Below are 23,767 nucleotides of genomic sequence, written 5' to 3'. Positions count from 1 at the left end.
ACTAGGAGAAAGTTCTCCACTGAGAGGGTGGTCATGCTCTGGGACAAGCTCCCCAGGGAAGTGGTTGTGGCCTCAAGCCAGCTGGTGTTCATGAAGTGGTTGGACAATGCTCTTAGATATATAACTTTCAGGTTGTCATGTGTAGAGCCTGAAGCTGGACTTGATGATCCTTGTTGGTTCCTTCCAACTTGGGGTATTCAATGGTTCTGTTTATCAAGTGATTCTGTTGTAATTACTTACTTAAAAAACTATAAAAGTGATCTGAAAATAAGACAATAATATACGTTGTAGGAAAGATTAAATGTGTAGCCTTTATGTGGTAAGACTGTAAATCTAGAACAAGTCATGTGCAGGTGGATGTCTCTGTCAATGCAAAGCTCTATTGAGCTTTGCTCTGTTGATTCTGGAGATACTCTCCAGCATCCTGCTTCTGTGCCATGGCTCTCTTCTAGCCCTCCTTGACAGAACAGCTTTTGAAGAGAAGTGTGCAGTAGAAACATTTAACAACATTGGAAGCATTTTTCAGGAGGGCTATATATAGATTTCAAGTGTCTCTTGGTAGGTTGCTGGTAAGGCCTAGGAAGGGGATGCTGTAAGTAACCTAAAAATACTCCAGTTTGTTTTAGAATTCATGTCTTGGAGTAGATCCACGCTTCCTTTTTCATCGTTCTGCAGCTGATACCTACTGTCACCCTGAGAGATCATTTGGACTCGCCCATCTTTCCACTTTATGTATATATGTATATGTGTGTGTGCACACAGAAATGTATGTGTAAGTGTCTTAATGACTGTCTGTAATGTGTCAGAATTAAAAAAAAATAAAAATTACTCACTGGACAGTTATATAAGCAACATAGAGCAAGATAACTTAAGATAAAATACTGTTCTTCGTGTATTTTGGGGAGGGACCGGGTCCACATGGGGTTATAAGGATTACAGATGACCCAGTGAGAATGAGCGATTTGTGGCCTGTTAGAGTAGCATGATTTTAGATGTTATTTATAGGATATATAAATAGCAATAAAAATATATATTACATTATTATTATTATTATATTTGTTTGCTTATTTATATCTTTATATATTGAGTGGATTGTTAGCAAGTGATGGCAGACATTTTTATTTGTATTGCAGAAATGGGGAATAGATACAAAAAATGCTCTCCTGTCCACACATGAAACCAGAGTTCTTTCCAGTTGTGTGATTTTTCTAATGAGATGTGCAGGAGTTTCCTTGCAGGGGGCGGGATTGTGGGAGATGTGTTATTTCTGTACTTAATATGAAAATCTGTGGTTGTATATAGAGGTGAAGGGTTTTTTGGGGGGGGATGGTGGGTGGGGAGAAGGTTTAGTATCTGAAGAGGGAGTGCCACAGGGGTCTGAGATGTGGGTGGTTGGTTTTTTTTTTTAATAAAATAAAAATGTTGTCCTGAACAATAGTTTCCGCATGTAGTGCGCAGGATAATGATGTGTAAATTTCAGTATTTATCTATCTCATGCAAAGCAAAAGCTTGCTGCATTGTCTTAGTTCTAAGTTTGTAAAGTGGTGTTTATGCTTATCCCTCAAGTAAGTATTGGTGAATATTTTGCAATTCTAAATAGCATTAATACAGGTACTCTTAAAAGAATACATACTAGAAAAAGAAAATAAGTCTTTGTACTCTGATATCTATGATGAAAGTAAATTATATTGAGACTCCTTTAAATGCTGCTCTGGACTCTGCAGTAGCTCAAGCAGAGGAATAAGTTTGTTGTGTTGGTTATGGGAAACTGACTACAAATTTTGATTAGGAAAGTAATTTTTTTTTTTAATACATGATGTGAGAGTGTTTTCTTTGTAAAAAGTGTGTGGAGTAGTGAAAGAGATAAATTTTACTAATTGTTCTTCCAGTTTTGCTCAGAAGAAGCATTCAGTTAAGAGAGTTGTATACGGAACTATTTTTATGATATGCTTAACTATTTGCCAGGGAGAGCTGGAGGAGGTGTGCTAGGACCTCCAGCCTGTCCTTCTGCCCGGAGAGGGCTGTTTGCCACACCATATGTTCTGACATGTTGTCAACTGTTCTCGTACATTATGCAGCAGTTGCTAAACAGTTGGTACTGTTTTCCTTTAAGAATGTGCCACTAGGTTCAGAACTGCACTGCATACTCTCTAAAAAAAAAAAAAAAAAATCCCCCACCCCCTGCAAAACGTAAATTCAGCTTGTTCAGCAGCATCCTGAAGCCTGGCATTGTTTGCTATCGGAAGTGCGAGCTAAAGGGGACAGACGTTCCCCCTACTCAGCGGGAGCGCAGAGCTGTGTTTTGCCCTTGTTGCATTATTAATGGCACAATGTTTTTATGTTGCAGATGGCTAAGAGCTAGCAAGGCATATTCAGGACCATGATGGCTCAGTTTCCCACAGCCGTGAATGGTGAGTAGCTCGGGTCGGTTGGTTTAGGTAGGGGTGGGAGCGTTTATCTTCCTTTTTTTGTTTGTTTGTTTTTTTAATGCTGATTAAATAATACCTGCAGCAGCGTTTTGGTCAGTTTGCTGCAGATTGCTTCCTGTAGACTAACTTGTACTGTAAGACAGGGAGAAATTCGGTAGAAGCATTACTGCAGCATAATTTGGAGTACAGATCCGCCTGGACCATCTAGTAACCTCAGATCATTTAAAGGGCTGAGGAATGTGTGACTTGTAGTGTGAATGCTGCCTGACTTCAAGCGAGGAATATGCTAAGTAATAGCTGATTAAACTTGCATACCTTTTCTGTTACGTAATTCAGCCCAAAATGTGTTTAATTATAATATGTGATGCTATTTATTTTAAACCAAAATATTTGAATGTGTTAAGCAATATGCTACATGGACAAAAATAATCAGTCTTTCTAAAAAAAAAAAAGTTTCAAATTTTCCTCTTTATTCTGTGCCCCATCTACTATAGAAACTTTTGGATTTGTTTCTTGGTGTTTTTTTTTTTTTCAGAGACATCCTGAGATTTGAAAACTTAAAATTGTTTCTCTGTGTATGTGTGTGTTGGAGCTCTTTATTTCTAGAGCAAGCTTATTGGTGAAGACACAATTTGCAAATATCTGCTGAGAAATTTGATGCTTGCACGTTGTTGTTTACAGAGCTGGCCAAAATGAAAAGACAAGTGTAGGAATAATGCTTTCCACTTCAGCTAGTCCAGATAGGGAGTATTTCTCCCAACAAAAATAGGGAAATAGATGCAAGAAGTACTTTTTGTCTCATTTATCTGTGAAGGTTACTGCAGGACTGGGAGGTCTTTAACTGATTTAGAAACTTGTCACTGCTGATAAATTGGGTGAGTAAGGGGAAGTGTTTTTTTTTCAGAAGAACATTCAGATTACAGATTAAATGTCCTCTTTTTTACATATATTTCACATCTGCATAAAACACTTCGTGAAAAATAATCGATGTGATCAACACCTTTTTTTATACAGTCAGCTGCAGTTTGCTCCAGACTTGGTTTCACAGATTTAACAATAAAAGAGATGTAAAAGGAGTCAATATATTGTATATAATAGGGAAAAATCTAAATACCAGAATTTCCACACCCCCCACACCCCCCCCCCCTTTTTGGACATAATGAAAAAGTATTTTTTAATTGCCACATGCTGTTTGCTTCTCATTTTAAAATAAACAGAGAAGCTCTCTTCGGGGAGAATACACGTTTATGTTCTTGACCGTCTCTATGGTTGATTTAAACATAAACTATTTAGTATCTTTTTTTGGTTTGGCTTTTTACTCCTTCATTCTGTTGGCAGCTTGCAAGTGTATTGACAGCACTGAGCGCGTACATGAATTGATCTCAGAAGTGTTAATTTGGGAGAGTGATCCTTTCTTTGATCTGAAATCCCTTGGGCAGTACTGTCTGCTGCTCAAAAGGAACAGTGCCACAAGATTCAGCCTTTCCCCTGGCAGAGTTTTACCATGTTGAAAAACATAGTAGAATAAAGTAAGAAAAATAGCAGGCAATAAATGGTTAAACTATTGCTCCTCACAGAATATTTGGATGATTGTCTGTAGTTTTGCAGATAAATTTCTTATCAGAATTTATTAAATTGTGAGCAAGTCAGGTGGGGACAAGAGAGTAGTTTTAATGTGATCACTGGCTAAATACCGAGCAACCCTTGCTGTTGAAATTGTTCTTCCCTGCTGCTTACTGCCGCTGTTGTTCGCATTCAAAGTAGATCACCTGCATTTACCACTCGTTGCTCAGTGGAAACCTGTAATTATGTTGTTAGACCTTGGTAGTGACTTGAAGCATGAGATGAAGAAAGAGGTTATGTGTGAGGCAACTAGACCATTAGGCGTTGCTGCAGCCTCAGAGCACTGGCTGCCAGCTACACCTTCCTGCTAGCAGAGCGTTGACCCTTTCCTTTTGTATCCTGCTAGGGGAAAATGGTGTTTTTTCATCTGGGGAAAAAAACTCTTACTCTTATCAAGGTACAGTATACTTAGCTTTCAGTTCATTAGTAGTGGTAGGCATAAAGTAGTTCCTGTTTCAAGATTATTTTTGGCATTCAATGTTACAGAAAAGTGAGCGGATGTGTCTGCAAGTGCATAATTATATGACACAGGGTGACAGTGTTTGAGAACTGCAGGGTTCAAATGACAAAGCACAATATTCAAATAGTCTCAAACAAATACAAGTAGAAGGTGCTATAACACTTTATTTACCAAACTAAGTGGAGAAAGGGAAGTCTGTGCAGGACCTCAAGAAGGAAGGGTAACTGAGTCGTGTGCTTGAAGTCCCAGTTGAGAGACTGAACTTCGCTGAGGGCACCTTGAGCTGTTCCTCAGAACATACTTCCACCAGAGCAGGATCCCAAGACTCTCCAGCCTCAGCATGTGGCCAATGGCCAAATTGCATGTACTAAGAACTGGCATATTCTTTTTAAGTTATGTGGCCAAGTAAACTTCAGCTTGTTGTAGACGTTGTGTGCTTGAGGGGCACGTTGTCTTACTAGACCACTTACCTTTCTTCTCTGAAGTCATGAAAGGATGAAGTGAACAGAAAGGAGTTCCCTTTGACTCTCCGTTTCCATCCACAGTGACCTTTGTGGATACCTTACTAACAGGCTGGAAAGTCAAAGAGGAAAAGGACTTAAAGAGCGCATGTTGATTTTTGTCGATCTCAGGGCAGACCTGCCAGTTACTACAAATTTATCTCCTGTGCAAAATATAAAGGTTGTGATGACATTTTTTTATGAACAGGCAAGGCTGAGTAACATGTTTCTTCTTACGTAGAAAGGCTGCCAATTACAAAATAGACATGCAGCACCAGATGGATAACAGACATTTATCTCTGTGGAGTCCACTTCTATAAAAGAACTCTAGGCATATCCATCTCCCCAGTCTGCAAATGAGATCAGGGATTCCCTACTGAGGATTTAGTTTTATCCTGTGACAGTCTGAATATTGATCATTATGACTGTGAAAATGATAACCCCCCCCAGTTTCTGGTAGTTTATTCTCCATGCATATAGCTCTCCATCTGGACAAAGCTTTCTTAGGAATTCATCCTAAGTCTTGCAGAAGCTTTTGAAAGTGGCAGTTAGTTACACTAAATAACAAATACCTTCAACAACTGTATTTCAAAGGTAGGAGTCAATACACTAACTACAAAGGCCAGTTTGAAGGTTAAAGGCTTTAACAGATTAAAATGTACTTCCACTTAATTTGTCTCTGTGACTGCTGATAAATATCACAGAGCAGGAAGAAGTACCCTTCACTGCCACGGGATGCCTTCTTTACAGCTGAAGAGCAGTTCCAAGATGTGGCTATTTTCCCAACTCCCCTTCTTCTGCAGGGTAGAGTTTTTCAGGGTTTAATGTCCATGGTGATGCTGGATCTTGGTTTGGGGAGGTTTAATCTTGATGGTTCTGCCGAATAAGGAAGGCAGTATTTGCTGATCAGTATCTTTCACATTGTTTCCTTAAGTATCATTGGAATTTTTGGGCTGTGCTTTATTTTGTTTGTTTTTATTTGTCCTTCCTCTTCCTTCCTACCACCTGTTTCCTTTTGATAGATTTTTTTTTTTGTGGTCCAGCAGGAAAATACCTCTGATAAGAGCATTATTTTTTGCACCTCAGTTTAACTCATTTCACATGATTCTCAACTTTTGTAAATCAAACTGAATGTTATTCTGTTGTGAACAGAATTGAGTTTTGTGTCCCAGCACTTCAGTGTGTGTGAGACTAGAGTAGACACAAATGGTTCGAGCAAGGTCCTGGTTCCACTGATGTCAAGGGTAAAACACTCGTGGATGGTAAGTCCTGCTCCATCTAGAAGTCTGTCCCAAGATCCATGGTCTGATTATTATTTATTTTTTTTCATTAGGAGAAACCCTGGTCATCACAGTTGAATTAAAAACTACTGGAATGCAACCTGACTCTTAACCTTGTGTGCACTTAGATACGGAAACTGTAGGCTTGGATATCAACAGGTGTAGATAAAAGATACTAAGCTGAATTAGACCTTGCAAAGAAAATATCAGAACTTGTTCTCCCATCTAAAAGACGGAAAAGGAAAGAAATTCTAGGACAAGGACAAATATTTTTTGTGTCCTTACTTATAAATTAATCCTTCCTTTTACTTTTCAGTGATGACAGTGGTGTCAGTTGATACACAGAAGAAGTCATGTGCTCACGTTAGACGGGTGTATTATCTTCTTGCACTATCACATTTGCAAAAAATGAGATTTCCAATTTTATGTGCTGTATTACATGTTTTCTTCAGTCCTTTAAGTAAGTACAAAATAGTGCTCTAGGACCGTGGAATACAAATTCTTATTCATATTGAATTATAAGGATAATAAGATTCACACGGAAGATGTAAGACAAAATCTTGGAAGGAAGAAATAATTAGACATGGAGGCAAATGTTGAATGGAATAAATGGAACTAGGTTTCAAGAAAGGAAGGTTGCACCTTATGCCTTCCTCGGTAACTGACTTCTGTAGACAAAGTGTAACAGATCTTATGTTTGGACTTCATTAGAGAAGTAACTGGCTAAAAGGGAGAGAAAACGCAGATTTTGAGCTGGACTTTGTAATAGTGTTATTCTTTATGGATTTTTATCTTGAGACCAGCTTTAGCTGTTACTATTTACGGCAGCATCATCAGTAGAAAGCAAATGTGTGCTGGTTAAATTGATTGATGATGCAAACTTAGGAGTCGTTTTCCAGCCAGAATTACACAGTGTGAACTGCATATCGTTGGTTAAATTCCATCACGTTTCTGTTGGACTGTCTTCAGATAGCTTTTTAGTCACACCATTATGGTCTAGAAGAATTTTTGCTCTGTGCTGGGAACTCGTCAGTTGCTGTGACTAAGGAGGAAGACAACCGGATATATTAGAAGATTGTGTAATAATTGCATGATTTGAGGGAAAGGAAGTACATCCTAAAGTGTGGTGGGTGAAATAAGGAGTACCAGTGCATAAGGCACTGGTGAGAGATCTTGTGGGATATAATGTAGAATTTGGGTTATCTGCTTAGGAGAGGAAAAAACCCAGGAAGTGTAATAGATGCAGAGTTAAGCTTCACTGTTACCCAGAAGAAAGGCATTAAGTGTTGAGAAAGGAAAGAGATTGGCTTTGTTAACCCACCAAAATAAAAGCTTACTGTTTGTTTTTTTTTTTTTTTTAATTTCACTGTATTTACTTTGCAGTAAATAAATTTGCTCTTTATTTTTTCTAACTAGGAAGATAAACATCAAGGAGGGAAAATAACTTTGCAGTGCAATGTTAGCACAAGGTTAAATAGAGATGAATCAGATGTTGGTGCAGTTGGTCTGGAAATGGGAACAGTTCCATCAGCAGTGGTGTTCTGGACCATGGTCAAGGAAAAAGTCTTGATCGCCTTAAGGCAGAGCTTGCGTTTTAGGAAGGAGTTAATGTATTAGGGTTTCTTGGAGTAGCAGCAGTCTGGACATGGTGACCTTGGAAGTACCTTCTGTTCCTATGCTCCTAAAATATAAAAAATAAATAAGAAAAATTAGATAGTAACCTAGTGAAGATTAGTGTTAGGTCTTCATCCATTAACTTACTTTAAGCTGCTTTGTCTTGCTGAGATTTTATTTTGTTAGTATAATGTCTTAGCTTTTGTAAGGTAAGGTTACGCTAGACTGGGGAACCCAGGATGGTTTTTATCTGGAATAATAATAACTATAATGCAAGCTGCTTTATTCATTCTGGATGTCAGTGAGACCTTCTGATGTTTTTTCTTCAAAGCATATAAAAACCTAAACAAATAATACAAGAAGATCTATAAATACTTTCCCAATATGGAGCCAGAGGACTGAAGGCTTAGCTGAAGGGACTCGGAAACATATATCTATCATTTGTCTGAGCTTTGACTGTTAAAATTTTCATTTCCTTGAAGGTTTAACTCCAGAAGCTTGGGAAGTGCGCTACTGTGATAAACCACTTTGCGTGGTTGTTGCAGTTCAGGGTTGACAGGCATTGTGTGAAGTGGTACCATCTTAACTTCTACTGAATTCCATGTCGCCTGTGATCATCGTGGCCACTTCGAACAGGCCATAGATGTTATTAATTGGTATTGGCAGAATGAGTTCAGGTTTAGCCCACTAATTATAGTGCAAGAATAAACACGTTTTTAGGCATTGTGGTCCGTCAAATGTATTTCTATAATGCTGTGTTACTTTAATTAGGAATCTTGCATGTTCAGGCTTTTCAATATACTGCATCAGGTCTTTAGGACATCCGTTGGTTTTCCTACAATGGAACAGTAACCCTAAATCATAATGGAGATAGCTAGAAGGGATGGAACCCTGGAAACCTGAAAGAATATCACTGTTCACAAGACTGGCATTCTTAGCAGGTGCCTTCAGAGAAGATATTTTAATAACTTAAAAACATTTGTGGTTTAGTTGGATGTGAAGTTCTCTGTGTGCGAGTCTCAAGAACAGGTAAGGTTAGCTGAATATCAAGAGGTATCTTAGTCCTGTTTATTGAAGTAATTTGTTCAAAAGTAGTAGTGGTTTTTTTTTTATAATAGTTGCTGTATTTTAAAGCTTGTACCAACATTTTCCCTTGCATTTCTCATAACCATAATTTTGTTTGTGATCTCTGCAGTACAGTTTTTGTTTGTTTAGGAAACGTGTATTGCCTGAAAGGCATGGTTTCACCGTTATCGAAGAACTCTGCACTTGTTACAGTGTGTGTTGATACTAGTATAACAGTATGGAAGAGAGTATGCTTGTATGTTGTTAAGAGCTACAGGTAAATTTTTCTGTGCAACAAATAATAATGCTTTCACAACACTATTTCACAAGAAATATTCAAGCCTTGGGGGGGAAAAAAAGTGTGTGTGTGTTAATGTATAAACTGCATCTGATATAGATGATGTGGGCTGGAAGGCCAGCAAAATTACTCCTCATATTTCTCTATATTCAGACTGGATTAAGAAATACACAGACAATACTTTTTAACCTAACTTGAAGATAACTTGACATCCACCAGGCTCACCTTTCTGAAAGTTAGACACTTTGCTATTGCCAGGATCTGTTACACTCCAGGCTCTGGAAAAACCTAGAGTTAGACATGGAGTAAGAATATCTATGAAAAAGGGCCAAAGAGAGAATGCAGCTCCTGTGTTAAGGGAGACTGAATGATTAGAGCTGCTCTAGTTTAGAGAAGAGACAGCTGAGTTGAGGATCTGATAGAAATCAGTAAAGTTATAATAGCATAGAAAAGGCTGACAAGGGGAAGAATATTCACTAATTTTTTGTAACTGAAAAGTAAAGTAATACCTAGTGAAATCACAGAGCTTAAGGCAGGCTGAAGAAAACTGGTTGGTTGGTTGGTTGGTTTCACATAATGAACTCAGTTTTGGGACTCACTGTCTCAAGATGCTTTGGAACCAAAGGTTCCAAGTACATGGAATCAGAACTTGGGGAGGAAGGATCTATGCATCTATGCCATGGCTATTAGATAGTTTTGCGGGTTGGTTTTTTTAGTTGGTTTTGGGGTTTTCTTGGTTTTTGGTGCTTTTTTTGGCTCAAGTAGTCTGCAGAATTACTGGTTTCTGACAGCTGAGAAACTGATACACAGGGAAGAACTTTGTTCCTAATTCTATTCCCTAAGTGGCCCTATGAGCCACCGTGGAGCCAGGATTAGGGACTATGGCATAAACTGATAACAAGGTCTTGTGAACATAAATTAGACAATTTTAATTCATTATATTTAAAATCAGACTCCCTAGTGAGCTGGTAAAGTAGTATTATATACGTACTGGATATAGTTCGCAGGTTCTGCTAATGCGTAATCTTAACATTGTAAGGAGTACTGTTTAAGCAATCTCTCTTATTCTTGTTCTTGTTAGCTTGGTGTTGTCTTCTAGTTTTCCCTACATGTTTTCTCTCTGTCAGGACTAGAAATTACAAAGTGGAGGGTGACAGGAATGATCAACCATACAGAACAGCTTCCATATGAGGAGTTAATTGCATTGACTAAGACATTTCACCTTGGAAAAGAAATGGTGGGGATGGTGGATACAGTGGATGTCACCTTCTCAAGGTTATTTGCTGTTTTGTAGGCAAGGGAATGTTAATTAATCTCTGATAACACAAGAATTAACCAGTATCAAATGAAAATACCATTGGCAGATACCAAACAAACGGAGCACTTTGCAAGGTGTCAACTAAACATTGAAAGCCATAAGGAGCTGTGGGTGCCAAAAAGTTCCTTAAGCAATTGAGAGATAAGTGGATTTTCCTTCTGTTAATGATCCAGGAGCTACACTGGGGGCTGAGAAGCTACACTGGGGAAGTACCACTGTGTGCTTGCCTCAGCCTGTCACTCCGTGCCAGACGAGCTTAGCTAGGTGAATATTCTGTCTGTACTGGCTGGGTCATTGCTGTTTTTTGTTTCCTAAATTGTGTCCTAATTTAATTTTATTCTACCAAACATTTGTGAAATGTCTCTTCGTTTTGCTTCCCTGCCACGCTTCCTGTGTAACTTTATTAAAAATTTGATGGTTCTTCTCTTTTCCTCTTTCAAGTCTGTATCCCAATTCTCCGTTGTAAATTATAGCCCATCAGCCTTCCTCCTGGTCCAAGACTTCCTCCTCAAGTCTGAGAACCCAAAAATGTTGGGTTTACTCTAATGGCCAGATAATGACAAGAAGTACAAAAATTACTATAAAGGATCCAATACTCCATGAACAGAGTTCTGGTCTGACTTTTATGTCAGTGTATGTTTTTGTAGAAGAGTAATTTGCTATACTCCACCTAATTTCAAGGTTCATTTTGCATCCTCTTACTTGGTATTTATATTGCCTGCATTTCTCCCAGTGTGGAAAGGTTTGCTAGCTGCCACAGGTGGAAATTCGCCTGAATCGTATTAGGTTTGCTACATTTCACAAAGATTTGCTAGACAATAATTAAACAAATTATCCTTTTGTAAATTTTTAGTTAAGTTGTAGGGTTTTTTGTGAATACTGGTCAGCAGCAGCAGTATAAAAAAAAAAATCAGTTTTCAGAAGTAGGAAAGTTTTGTCTAAGCTCTGGTGGCCTTTTTCCTCAAACATGGTGACTCAGAACTTTCTTTTCCTCATTGAAGACTTTGATGCTATACAAGTTGAGAGGAGTTCACTCAAAAAAAATTCTAACTTGTCCTAGACTAAGGGTAAGTATATTTTCAGTCTTCTCTGTTGCATGGGGAAGCAAGGCTACGAAGGCTGTCAGCTGGAAGTATGCTTACTGTAACAACAAATGGAGGCAGGTCTTGCAGCTGGTGGTGGGGAATTTGGTAAAGTAGGCTTATTTTAAGCCTTGATAATATTGCTTGCTTTGAACTTTTCATACCTTCCATTGGAAAGACTCTTGTAGGTGTGACTTTTTTTCTTCTCTCTCTCCTCTCCCCCCCCAGTCTCTAAAATCCATCCAAAAGTATTAATTGCAGGACCAGCCAGGGCAGTGCCCGTCCCCCTGCGCTGGGCACCGGTGAGGCCGCCCCTGGACCCCTGTGTTCAGCTTTGGGCCCCTCACTGCAGGGGGACGTGGAGGGGCTGGAGCGTGTCCAGAGCCGGGCAGGGGGCTGGGGCAGGGGCTGGGGCACAGGGCTGATGAGGAGCGGCTGAGGGACCTGGGGGGGTTCAGCCTGGGGAAGAGGAGGCTCAGGGGGGACCTGATCGCTCTCTACAGCTGCCTGACAGGAGACTGTAGGCAGGGGGGGTCGGTCTCTTCACCTGGATAACAGGTGACAGGACAAGAGGAAACAGCTTCACGTTGTGCCAGGGGAGGTTTAGGTTGGAGATTAGGAAAGATGCCTTCACTGAAAGGGTGGTCGAGCCTTGGAACAGGCTGCCCAGGGAGGTGGTTGAGTCACCATCCCAGGGGGTATTTAAGAGATGTGTAGCTGTGCTGCTTAGGGGCAGGGTTTAGTGGTGGACTTGGCAGTGCTAATGGTTGGACAAGACTATCTTAAAGGTCTCTTCCACCCTAAACAATTCTATGATTCTGGGCAAAGGCGTGGATATGTCACTGGATGGAAGAATGGGCTTGTTTAATGTGCTGCATCTGTGTTAGTAACTCAACAACTACAGGTAATTTCAGTGGCACTGTTTTTCCAGATTTGGCAGAAAATACTTTGATATTTATTGCTACTGTTTAATCTAGATAGGGGGAAGGCTTAAGCCAGACTGTGTGCTGACTTTTTCCTGTAAGAAAAGTTAAATTAGCTTTCAAGAATAAAGTGTGAGTTTACCAAATGTTGTAGGTTACAGTAATTGCACTTTTTGATGAGAAATAGAAAACCTGTTTCATGAAAACTTCAAAAAAACCTACTGAATGAGTTGTAACAAATTCTATAGAATACTAGTGTAAAAGGTAGCATGCTATTGTGCTGTTGAGAGTACAGCACAATATTATTTCCAAATATATTTTGTACATTAGTGGAGCTCTAACAAAACTTTAAAGAAGATTTTTTTTTTGTTTTGTTTATACATTTTCAAGTAAAATTGCTGCAGTTTGCTACATCTACGTATCTGTATTTTGCCTTTTTTTTTTTTTCTTGGTGTGTTGCTTTCTGTTTCAGTGGAGCTTGACAGTAATTTAATTAAAAAGCAGTTTCTGAAAATGGATAGCCATAATGAGCTAAATGATTCTGTGATTTTTATAAAGTATAGAAATACTGTCCTGTTATTATAAAGGATATTGGAATTGTCAAGTTGCACTGTAAAATCCAGAAAACCAAGTGGATCTTTACTGTTAGCATGGACTAGGCTATTGTGTATCTCAAAATTGTTTTACGGATTATACTTGTTCTAAAAGCAAGGATTATGTTTCTACATTGAGATCATTACATTGCACAGAAATTTTAATGTTCTTCCTTTACAGATTGATTTTTGTGTATCAAAGGAGGAGGATGCCAGTGACCATCATCAGGCAAAATCATACGGAGTTCTGCTCCTGTTTTGTAGGAGCAGGTGGTTAGTTTAAAGGAGCCCAGTATTTGATTTTAGTGAACTGCTGAACCTAAGGATTCCCAGTACACCAAAATATCTAGAAATCCTGTACATAATGTAGAAAATATGAATTGTACACTAAAATACAATGCGGCTGCTGCTGCTTTGTCCACGTTTCTGTAAGCATGCTTCTCAATTAAGCAAGTGTTTCTCAGCCAAATCTGTATAGCTCTGCACTTGCCTGATGCTATCTAACAGCCTGTCTGCAGGTAACAGTTATTTTTTGATAACACATGAGACACTTGAAAATCTTCAAAAATTCTCCTGGCTTCAATGGGCACAATTCTTGTCATTTTAATGAAAATACAAAATTGAAGGAGGAACATGTTTCCCTTCTCTTCAACATGCTTTAGCTACAGCTGTTTCCTTTTAACTGTGTGTACCTTAAACTGCTGAAGTTCTTGTTAAGTGTAGACATACCCCTTCCCTCTGGCACTTGCTGCAGTGTTGCTTAATATGCTGAGAGCCTCTGTGAGGCTTGTGAAAGGAGGTTGCATGTGGCTCCTGCCATGACCTGGCAGGGAGCTGGGAATAGGAGGTGCATTCCTCAAGGAAGAGCAGGTGGTACTTTGAGGTGGACCCAAAGCTACCACAGTAGTAGCGCATAACATGTTTGCACACCTAAATGAGAATTAAGTGCTTATTATCAGTCAGCATTTTCTCCTATGTTTGAGACAAAGAATCAACAGGAAAGGAGGGAAGTAAATATTGAAAAAAGCAATAACAAAAAAGATTCCAGAAGGAATCTGGAAATTTAGACTCATGGTAAAATGTTCTATGTATTTTCAGACTCCTGGAGTGTTTACTCACCACTGAGGAAGAATTAGAAGTGTGATTCAGCATCTCAGTTGGGAGCATTAAATCCAATCTGTAATAAATAATTCTGTGGTAAACTTACCTACAAACACAGACAGAGGAAGACTGGAATTATTAGTCTTATACCAAACAACTCTCAAGTCTCCTAATGGGATATAGTAATGCAATTGCTGATTACATTAAGGAAAACCCCTTGTTGTGCAGCTCAAGGCATACTGCTGCGTGTCTGTGTTGAAATTTCCCCATCTTTAAACATGAGGATAAATATTTATTTAGAGTCATTATGAAGCTTGGTGCTAGGTTTTTTGGATGGTTAAAAAGGTGGTGGTGATATAATCACTCATCCTTGCGACTTGTACAAGGAATGCTCTTTCAATTAAGGTTTATTATCTCTATTAATTAACTTTGTAGGTCATAAGAGCATAGGTTTTATTAGAGAAAAACAAACACCTATCAGTGAAAAACACACATAGCTCTTTGGAGAATGTGAGAAACATCTTAGGATTTTCCAGAAGTGAAAAATTGCCTTTATCCTTTTCGCTAATAGTGTTGCTTTCAGTACAACTACCCTTTACCTGTGGGTGGTACCAACCAGTGGCAGAGGTCTTACAGAGCATTTTTCTTCTAGGATTGTGCTTTCTTTTCTCTCCTCTTTTTCAATGGCAACTTACCATTTTAAGGAAAGAACAGTATGTGTTTCCATTTCTGATGCTGGCAGCCTGTCAAAGCAAGTCCTTTATTTTCAGAAGATTATCTGTCTGATAGTGTAAAGTATTGTAGTTCACTGCTACCTGGTGCCAGTTCAGAACATCTGAAGAGCCAAAGGTTCATCACTGCTCCATCAAGAAGATTCATACGTTTTGCCCCATCCTGTGATCAGAGGGGTGTCTGCAAAGAGGAGATGCCTGCAGTTTGGTTTTGTGATTAGTGTATGACTTGCCATGAGTCAGGTCTGGGGCTGTGAGGAAGGAAGAACAGTGATGTCTCTGGGCGAAATTAATTGTTCCCTTCAGCTGGATCTGGCTTATGGGCAAGATGTTTCTCAGCCCTGGGACTGAAGGCATGTGGTGCAAAAAAATGTTGAGCTAAGCCGGGTAAGTTTAGATGATATGTCTTGGATGGCAGATACTTCTGTTTGACTCTTCCTGCAGCTTTGTCTTTCCAAGAAAAGGAAGTTGTCACAGTTCAGTGTGCCCAAAACTTGGTTGTTAGTAAACCAGGCAGTGTAATCTTTTCTTGGCAGTGATGCCGAGTGGCCAGTTTTACCACTGGTGGTAGCTTTGGGGAGCAACCACAGTATATGTGAGGATTGTAGCATGTTTTGATGGTGATTGCACAGGAGGACTGAGTTTCAAACTAATTTTGTCTGTGGCAAGTCTTTGTTGTGATGGCCTTGGTTGTACTATAAGTAAACATGGCAATTACTCTGAAGAATGGTTCCATGACGTGCTTTGTGGAATTGCCAAGACCTTGTGATCTCCATTGTTCAAAGTGTTAATTTCAGGTAGACCAACGGGGTATTTTTACTTAGTATTTTGAGGAATCATAATTTAAATGACATTTTCTGTACATAGATTTCATATCACCAAATGGTAACGTGCAAGAGTTATGAGCACACGGTTAAGCTAAAAATAAGCAGTCGCAATGCTTTAACCTTCCCCCTTGTGCTGTGCTCTTTAGTTTTTCTGTTGCATGTTGGGGTGAGAGTTGGAAAAAACAGTGAATCTTGTAAGTGAGAAGTGTTGGGTAGCGTTTGAATGCCCACACAGGTGCATCCCTACTGTAAGTTTTGGGTGTTGGTTTTGGTTTGTGTTTTTTTCCTTTTAAACAAATGTCCTGTGGTTATTAACCTGTATTCATAAAACAATGGCCTGTTCTAGTTCAGGCTGAAAATGGTGGAACGCTCTCTCTTAAGCAATGTTAGGTTAAAACTTAGTTTTCTGGGACTTTGTTCAGTTATAGGCAAGCACCAAAAATCTTACTGTTAGACTGGGAGAGCTGTGCTGACTTGAAGGTGTGCTGTTCTCTAGATCTGAATTCCTGTTGGAAAAAAACCAACATATTGCTTTCTAGAAGCTTGTAAGGAATCGCAGCTTTGGAAGGACTTTGAGTCCTGCCTTGCTACCCCTGTCCCTCCCCCATCTCATTTCTGACTGGAAATTAGTATGTTTTCATTCAGTCTTCTAAATTAAAAGATGCTCTTACATCTCCTTTTAGACATCTTAAATGTCAAAGTATTATTGAACGTTGTAGGTGTTGAGAGGTGTGGCTAAAATTTTCTGAACTGAAGGTGTTTTGAATTTATATTTACAAAGTATGTATATTGTAATATATTTACTTTTAAGTGAAACACACAAATTACGTGAGAGGAGGTCTGCTTTGGATTTTAAGACTTACTATGTTTTCTTCCATGCCTATAAAAAAAAACAGTGGAGAGCATATCTTTGTGAAATTAATCACCAGAAAAAAAATAATCTTAAGTCTCTGACCTCAGGGATAGGGAAAATCTGAAATTCTTCTTGCCTTTGAAAGTAAATTAGTAGCAGGTTGGTCTTTTCAGGATATATATTCAGTTTTCTGAAACATCCACACAGTATACTTTTGATAATGTGTGTTTGTGGTTACCACTTTGCTGTGACAGTAGCTGCTGAGGCTGACTTGCTAGGACAATGCTAGAAGCACTTGTGGCTACAACAATGTGGGTTATAGTCCAAGATAGTTGTTGGTTTGTTTTTTTTTTTTTTTTTAATGAAACTTACACTTGCAAGAAACCTGTCATGGAGATGGTTGCTGGAGAAATGCTTTTGCATGTTTAATCTGGGAATGAATAAACTATGCTAATGGTGTCATTTTAGCAGTAAAGTGTGCGTCTAAAGGACTTCTGTTACGGCTGCACTGGTGATACACGCACATCTACCTGGCTAGGATCAGCAGCGTGAAGTGCATGGTGGTAAGAGTCAGCAAAGCTGGAGATGGGGTACTGTGAGCCATCATGCACCCCACACCCTCTGCCTTTGAGAGCTCTGGGTTGCTATCAGGGCAATGACACTCTGTGTGTCAGAGAAAAGCCATCACAGCTCAGAGCAAAAATGTGTAAAATATTCAGTGTGCAAAGAATAGTGAGATTCTTGGGAAGTGTTAATGAAGGCAAAAATGAGAATGAAGGGTGAATGTGCATCTTGAAACACTTCTTGAATGAGATGTTAATTGTTGTAATAGTTAGAGGTGTGAATCTGGTGATTTGTGAACTGCAAGATTTTAAAACATTTGAGACAATGCCATGTGGAGCTTTGAATTTCATATTTGGAGAGGAAACTTAATTTACCAGATTTCATTCAAATAGATGTTTTGCTGAAATATATTAGAAGACTTTCAAGATTGGTTGCTATCTTCTTTGTGAGATATAATATGAAATTGTGCATTTTGGTACATGTTTAAAGAAGCTTCCTTATTAGAGAGGCTGTGGTGGTGGTGGTGGTAACTCCAGTCAAGGAATTGTGCTGTATTTCTAGGACTTTGCAACCACTGACCACATGAAGATACTGCAGTGATCTTAATCCTTCTGTCAGTGATTGTAAAAAGCTGAGGAGTGTTGTAGCTACCTGTTTCAAAAGATGATCAAAACATGGTATTTCATATAAGGAAAATGTGATGTTGCTAGTATTTTATTTTTCATAAATGAAAGAACTGGTCAGGTTTTCTGAAGTTGCTGCTGACAACTTTAGGAGCACTTCTTCATCTTGTCCAGATAATTTCTGTAAGCATTAACCGCATCATGCACTTTCCATTCATATCTTAAAATTAACATTTGAAAAAGATTTAAGTGCCACTCTGATTTTTGCCATTGGGCATAAGTTGTCCTCATTTGTGTATTAGAGCAATATTCACACTGCTGATCAACTTTCAGGCACCTGGTTTAGATTTATTTAGATTTATTATTGTATCTATTTTAGATTTATTATCATATCTAATTTAGATTTATTTAAACTCACTTAATTGGAAGAGAAAAGGGGCAGTTCTTGAAGTGCAGTTTTGTGTGCAGCCTGCAAGAAGACCTGTTCATTGAGGCCACACAAAAGAAAATTGGTATACCCTCAAGAGGGGGAAGTAAAACTCCAAATTCAGGTGCATAAAGGTGATATTCTAATGCCTTCCCATCTTTTCTGTCATTCATCTCCCCAGTGAATTTCTGGTTTGGTTTGTTTTTTTAAAAAAAACTATTTGTATTTCCCTACTAAAGCAGCAGGGATGAAGAACTGAATTTGTACATGTGTGAGAAGAATGACAGTCTTAACAGGACCTTCATAAGAGGAGACACTAAGGTTTTTTTTGGAAAATGTGTTTGCATGTATGGATAAACACAGATGAGAGATGATTATCAGCATCAATGTCTCTATATTGTATATTTGTTATTCTCTGAGAAACAGTAAGAAACCTGTTGAAATATTGTAGAATCAAAGCTTTGAAATTACGTTTATGTAGGAAAAGAGGAAGCATTTTATAGCAACTTTAAAAGTGCTGTGGTTTTTAAAGCAATTTGTTAATATCTCATTTGAATAATTATTCTCTTGACTGTCTTTTAGCGAGCAATACAAATACTTGAGGAACAGATTAACAGTTCTTTGGAAGTGGTAATGCTCAATAGAATGTATTTTTGAAGGATTTTTCTGAAGTAATATCCTTTTAATGCTGTTTCCAGAGTTTCCATTCAGAATTTTGGCTAATTCTTGCATTATTGATTTGAAAAAATCAGATATTTGTCAAGAACTTCCTGATTAAATCTTCTTCCTACTTAAAAACCAAACCTAAACCCAGTTATTTCTGGCAAACTACTTTTCCTGCAAAGGACGCACACCCTGACCTTTACACATCAGGTTGGAGCATTTCTGAAAGCCACTCTGGTTCTGCCTGGTATATCAGCACAGCTCTGTAAACTTGATTATTCCTTGCAATTTCTCTTTGTTACTTTGAGGTTGTAATGTTTTATACTTGTGTTTTTGTTTTGTTTTGTTTTTAATTAAGCATTGGAAAATGGTGAGTTGAAATTGTATGCTGTTTAAAAAAACCAAACCAACAACCCAGTGTGTTACGCCTTTGTCAGGCAAAACCAACATTATTTTGTTAGCAGTCCCAATTCTGGTTTTAGAGTATTGACAAGGCAAAGCGTGAGTCTTTTTTGGCAGCTGTAGCGTTAGCCCTGTGTGTGAGAACCTTTAAGTGACATTGAATGCCATTTGTTTTATCGGCGAACCAGAGGAGGATTCGGTTCACACAGGGTATGGTGAGCAACGTGCATCCTGCCGGGGATGCTGACAATCAGCAGCAACAGGAAACTGCTTTGCACCAGCTTTGAAGGACGCCAGAGCTTGTTTGAAAGCCAAGTGTAAAGCAATCTAGCTGAGGGATTGTCTCAGCTAGTGCTTGCACATCTGGGAAGCAGGTTTGTGTTTCACAACGTCCTTGCCAAACTGGTAGGAGCTGGGTGTGTCAAGATCTAACTTAGTCTTTTGAGAAGCCAAGCATTTATTTTACAAGTGACATGCTTTATTTTTAAAAAGTCTTCAATCTGGTGATTCAGTGTTTTGGAGTTGGTTGTTTTGTTTTTTTTTTTTCCCTTAGGAGGTCCGAACATATGGGCCATCACCTCTGAAGAGCGGGCCAAGCATGACAAGCAGTTTGATAGCCTTAAACCCACAGGAGGCTACATTACAGGTTGGTCTGAGATTCTGCATTACACATTAACTTCTGTGTACACATAAATATCTCTGTAAAACAGTTTGAAAAGTACATCCTATTTCTAGCCCTTTGTTGTGTGATTAATAACCATACTCTTTGGGCAAACAGCCATGGGTTACTACTAAACTTCTACAAGCTTTTGGCTGAAGTTTGGCACAGGACTGCTCTTTCATTAACCATGTCACTTCTGAAGCTAGCAGTTATGTGCTGTCATTCTGTCTAGTTTCAAAAAACAATATCAGACAAAATCTGTGCTTAGATGGGAGGCTGCCAAGGAGCACTTAGAGTAGCTATTGTGGAAAGTGACGCCAGAGACACCAGAAGTGGCTCTTCTCTGTCTGAACAGTGTTGGAGAATGCTGTGCTGTTTAGATATCTTTGTCTTGGAGGAGGAGGCAGGGAGGGAGATGCTGACAGCTTGTCCCCGTTAATGACTGCTTGGAAGTTATTAACCCCTGGGCCTTCAGTGAGTTCTGGATAGGCAAATGGCATTTTGCAGTGGCCTGCTGTCAGTTCCAGTTGCATTCAGCTACTTCTCCTCTGAAACAATTGGGTCACATTGCTGTGTGCTTTGGGATTTGCAGTTTTTAGATTTAAGAATCTGCTTGTGATACCAAGAAAAGAATCAAGTTCACTGGCAAAGATGACTTAATTGCTGTTTGCGTGTAGATGAGCACTGAAGACCAGCCCTGATCATTCTTACCTGCCTTATCTGCTAATGCCCTGTCTGGTGACTCCACTGTCCTCGCTTTTCAGCTTTTGGGGCTGAAAAGGACTGAGGAGAGAGTGGGAAGTTGTCTGGAACATGCATGTCTTCTGGCAGAGTAATACATAACTTCTACTTTGGCCAAACGGCACTGGGAGGCTGGTGTTTACCACCAGCTGAAAAGTATGCAGTGCCAGGGGCTGCCTTTAGGCCACATCTGGGCTCTTACCTGCACGTATGTCTGCAGGCTTCATGAATTATTTGGCAAGTGCTTGAAGTGAAAGGTTGTGTATGAATATAAGGGAAGAAAGAGCTGACAGAAAAACATGAAGTCTTGGCTTTTAAGCATCTGTAATGCACTCATAGGTAAGCATAAAAACCACTATCCATGTTTTATTATGCATTTGTTTATGGCATGATTGGTACCATTTGATGGAACTTGGTATGGGAATGCACAGCAGTCCCCTTCCTGAAATACTGGAATAGTGGATGTTCTCTGATGGAACAGAATATTATCTAGAGAGGCAATACCGGCTCAAGTTAGAGTGGATAAAGGAGAAGGAAAGAAATAGCATATTCAGCCTTTCCTGTAAAAGTAATTGAGTCAGGACTAAATCATCAGTCATTTTTACTTCTTTAAATCTCGCATTTTTTAAATGGTTAGCAGCTGTTGATTTGTGACCTGTTAAAGCTTTTTGTAGCTATTTTAAATAACTTCTCGGAGCAAAGATTCAGGATTACAGAATACTTGGGTATCTGACAGTTGCTGTCACCAGGGATGGAGTTAGGTGGTACAAAACTGGAAAGATTGGCATCTAGCGTGCTGGTTCCTTTTGAAAATCTGGTCCCACAAAAGTGTCCTGAGATCTTCTGAAAAATCTATGTCTGTACTGTAAAAGTCTACCAGTTTTTTTTTTTTTGTTTATCATAGGTGATCAAGCACGTACCTTTTTTTTGCAATCAGGTCTACCAGCTTCAATTCTTGCTGAAATATGGTAAAGTACTTACTTTTTTTTTTTTTTAACATGGGAGATGTGTAGCATTCAAATATTGCCTTTGGTGTGTTGTGTTGTCTTAAGGAGGCTTTCAGCAAAGTAGGAGTGTTGTATGAATCATTGTTTCAATTTTATTAAATTTAGGGGAAGGATTGAGCCCGTATGTGTACCAACACAATTAAAAAGCAATATTTTTTAAAGTCTTTCTTAGGCTGTTAATTCAAATGAGATCATTCTGAACACAGCCTTTTTAAACTATAGTAAGTACTTCAAACAAAAAGCAATGATAAATTGCAAGGCTTTTGTAGAGGGAAGTGCCTGTTGGAGTGCCACAAAGGTCATTGTTAACCCTTGTCTTTATATTTGAAATAATAGCACGGAAAAAGAGGTAAAAAAATAACACTTTAAATAATAATATGGAAAAAGAGGTAAATACTGGGGTAATGAATTGCTGGAGATACCAAATTGAATGATGTTTTAAAGAATATTAACTACTTAAGATTAAGTGTGCTACTAAACTGGGAGTGGAAAATACTCTGGAAGTAGAAGACAGGAAAAAAAATCTGAAGCCACAGAAAATGTTAGTAGGAGGTCAGTTATACTGTATAATACCAACCAATTCCGTAATGCTGGAACTGGAAGAAGTGCTGTTCTTTGCAGCATATATGTGGTGATTGCAACACTCAAAACATTTTCTTCTTTGTAACTCTTCAGTCACTAGAATACTGTGTTCATTTGGGGATACTTGGTTGTTACCAAGATCTTCACCTGTTAAAAGACATGGAGTGGAGGCTCATAATAACTAAGAACAACTCGCTTGTGAAAGAATACTACAGAAACTAACTACATGCAAAGTTATTTTCTTCTTCAAACACTAGAAAAGAGTGGTAAGGAATTTTTTCCACAGGACCTTGGCATTTTATACTGAAGAGTAACAGAATGAAGGGGAAAATGTAGTTAAATATCAAGTAGGATTTTTTAATTCTCCTAATTCTATTTACAGTCCTGTGCCTAGTCCTCTCATGTTTAAGTATTAATAAGATCTCATATTTTCTGTCTGACCAGAAATTTTCTGTTTATATATGCACTGTTGCATATATTTCCTGTTGTATTTATTTGGAAAAGTGTCAAAAGATGACAGTGTGGTTTAAAAAAACCCAACACTATTTGTGAATTAATGGAGTTTTCATAGTGGTATATAGTGTCTTTACCAGGTTTCTGTGTACTCGTTTCAGACTCTTGTGTTAATTCCCTACATTACCAAACATTAATTAAAATAATTAGTCTAGCTAGTAGCATAGAAAAAAGCATAGCAGAGGCAGCAAGTGTATCTACTGAGCAGGATACTACTGCTTTTCCAAGTGTTTTCCTGTTTCTCAGGTTAAGTATTTAGTATACAGCATCTGTAAAACTGAACTCTGCAGAAGGCTACTAAGTGGGTAATCAAACTTATCAAACTTCTGAGGGTTTGAACGTTGTCAAAAGTGAAAGATCTACAGATGGTTGCAGTAAGTTTCTTGTTTTCTTATACAAAACCAGTAAATAAATCTGATAGAAAAGCTTCTCATTAAGTGAAGAAGTTAAATTTACATTTCTTTCTTGCGGGCTTTTCTAACTTTATTTTATTTTAAGGACACTATCGGACCTGAACAAGGATGGAAAAATGGATCAACAGGAGTTCTCTATAGCCATGAAACTCATCAAGCTGAAATTGCAAGGACAGCACTTGCCTGCGGTTCTCCCTCCTGTCATGAAACAAACTCCAGTATTTTCGCCGCTAATGTCAGCTCGCTTTGGTACTTATGAATATATAATTACTTAGTGTTTAGCGGTAAAACCCCACAGTTAATTTCAGACAAATACAAGCATTAATCTGACCACAATAGTTGAGTGCATCAGTGGGAAAAAAAACCCCAAGGATATTCTGATTTAGGAAATTCAAAGTCGCTTTCTTGACATTTTTTAATAATTTCATTCTTTGAAGACATTTAATAATAAAGAAAAACCTTCTACTGAATTTT

At 38.6% G+C, this 23,767-nt stretch overlaps 1 protein-coding gene across 3 annotated transcripts in view; it reads left to right on the top strand.

The window, feature by feature from the left end:
- The window catches only part of ITSN2 (intersectin 2), an 87,520-nt gene that overhangs the window by 13,023 nt on the left and 50,730 nt on the right, over window positions 1-23,767 (top strand). For all 3 annotated transcript variants that reach the window (XM_055810661.1, XM_055810662.1, XM_055810663.1), the window contains exons 2-5: window positions 2,348-2,411; window positions 19,930-20,022; window positions 21,683-21,746; window positions 23,379-23,542. In XM_055810661.1, coding sequence (XP_055666636.1) covers window positions 2,381-2,411; window positions 19,930-20,022; window positions 21,683-21,746; window positions 23,379-23,542 — 352 coding nt within the window. In that variant the 5' untranslated portion in view covers window positions 2,348-2,380. The remainder of the gene's footprint in view (window positions 1-2,347; window positions 2,412-19,929; window positions 20,023-21,682; window positions 21,747-23,378; window positions 23,543-23,767) is intronic.

Source organism: Falco peregrinus, chromosome 7, assembly GCF_023634155.1.
Source record: "Falco peregrinus isolate bFalPer1 chromosome 7, bFalPer1.pri, whole genome shotgun sequence".
Taxonomy (NCBI): Eukaryota; Metazoa; Chordata; class Aves; order Falconiformes; family Falconidae; genus Falco; species Falco peregrinus.
Note: the sequence above shows the minus strand (reverse complement) of the source record. Positions and strands in the feature narration are given on the sequence as shown.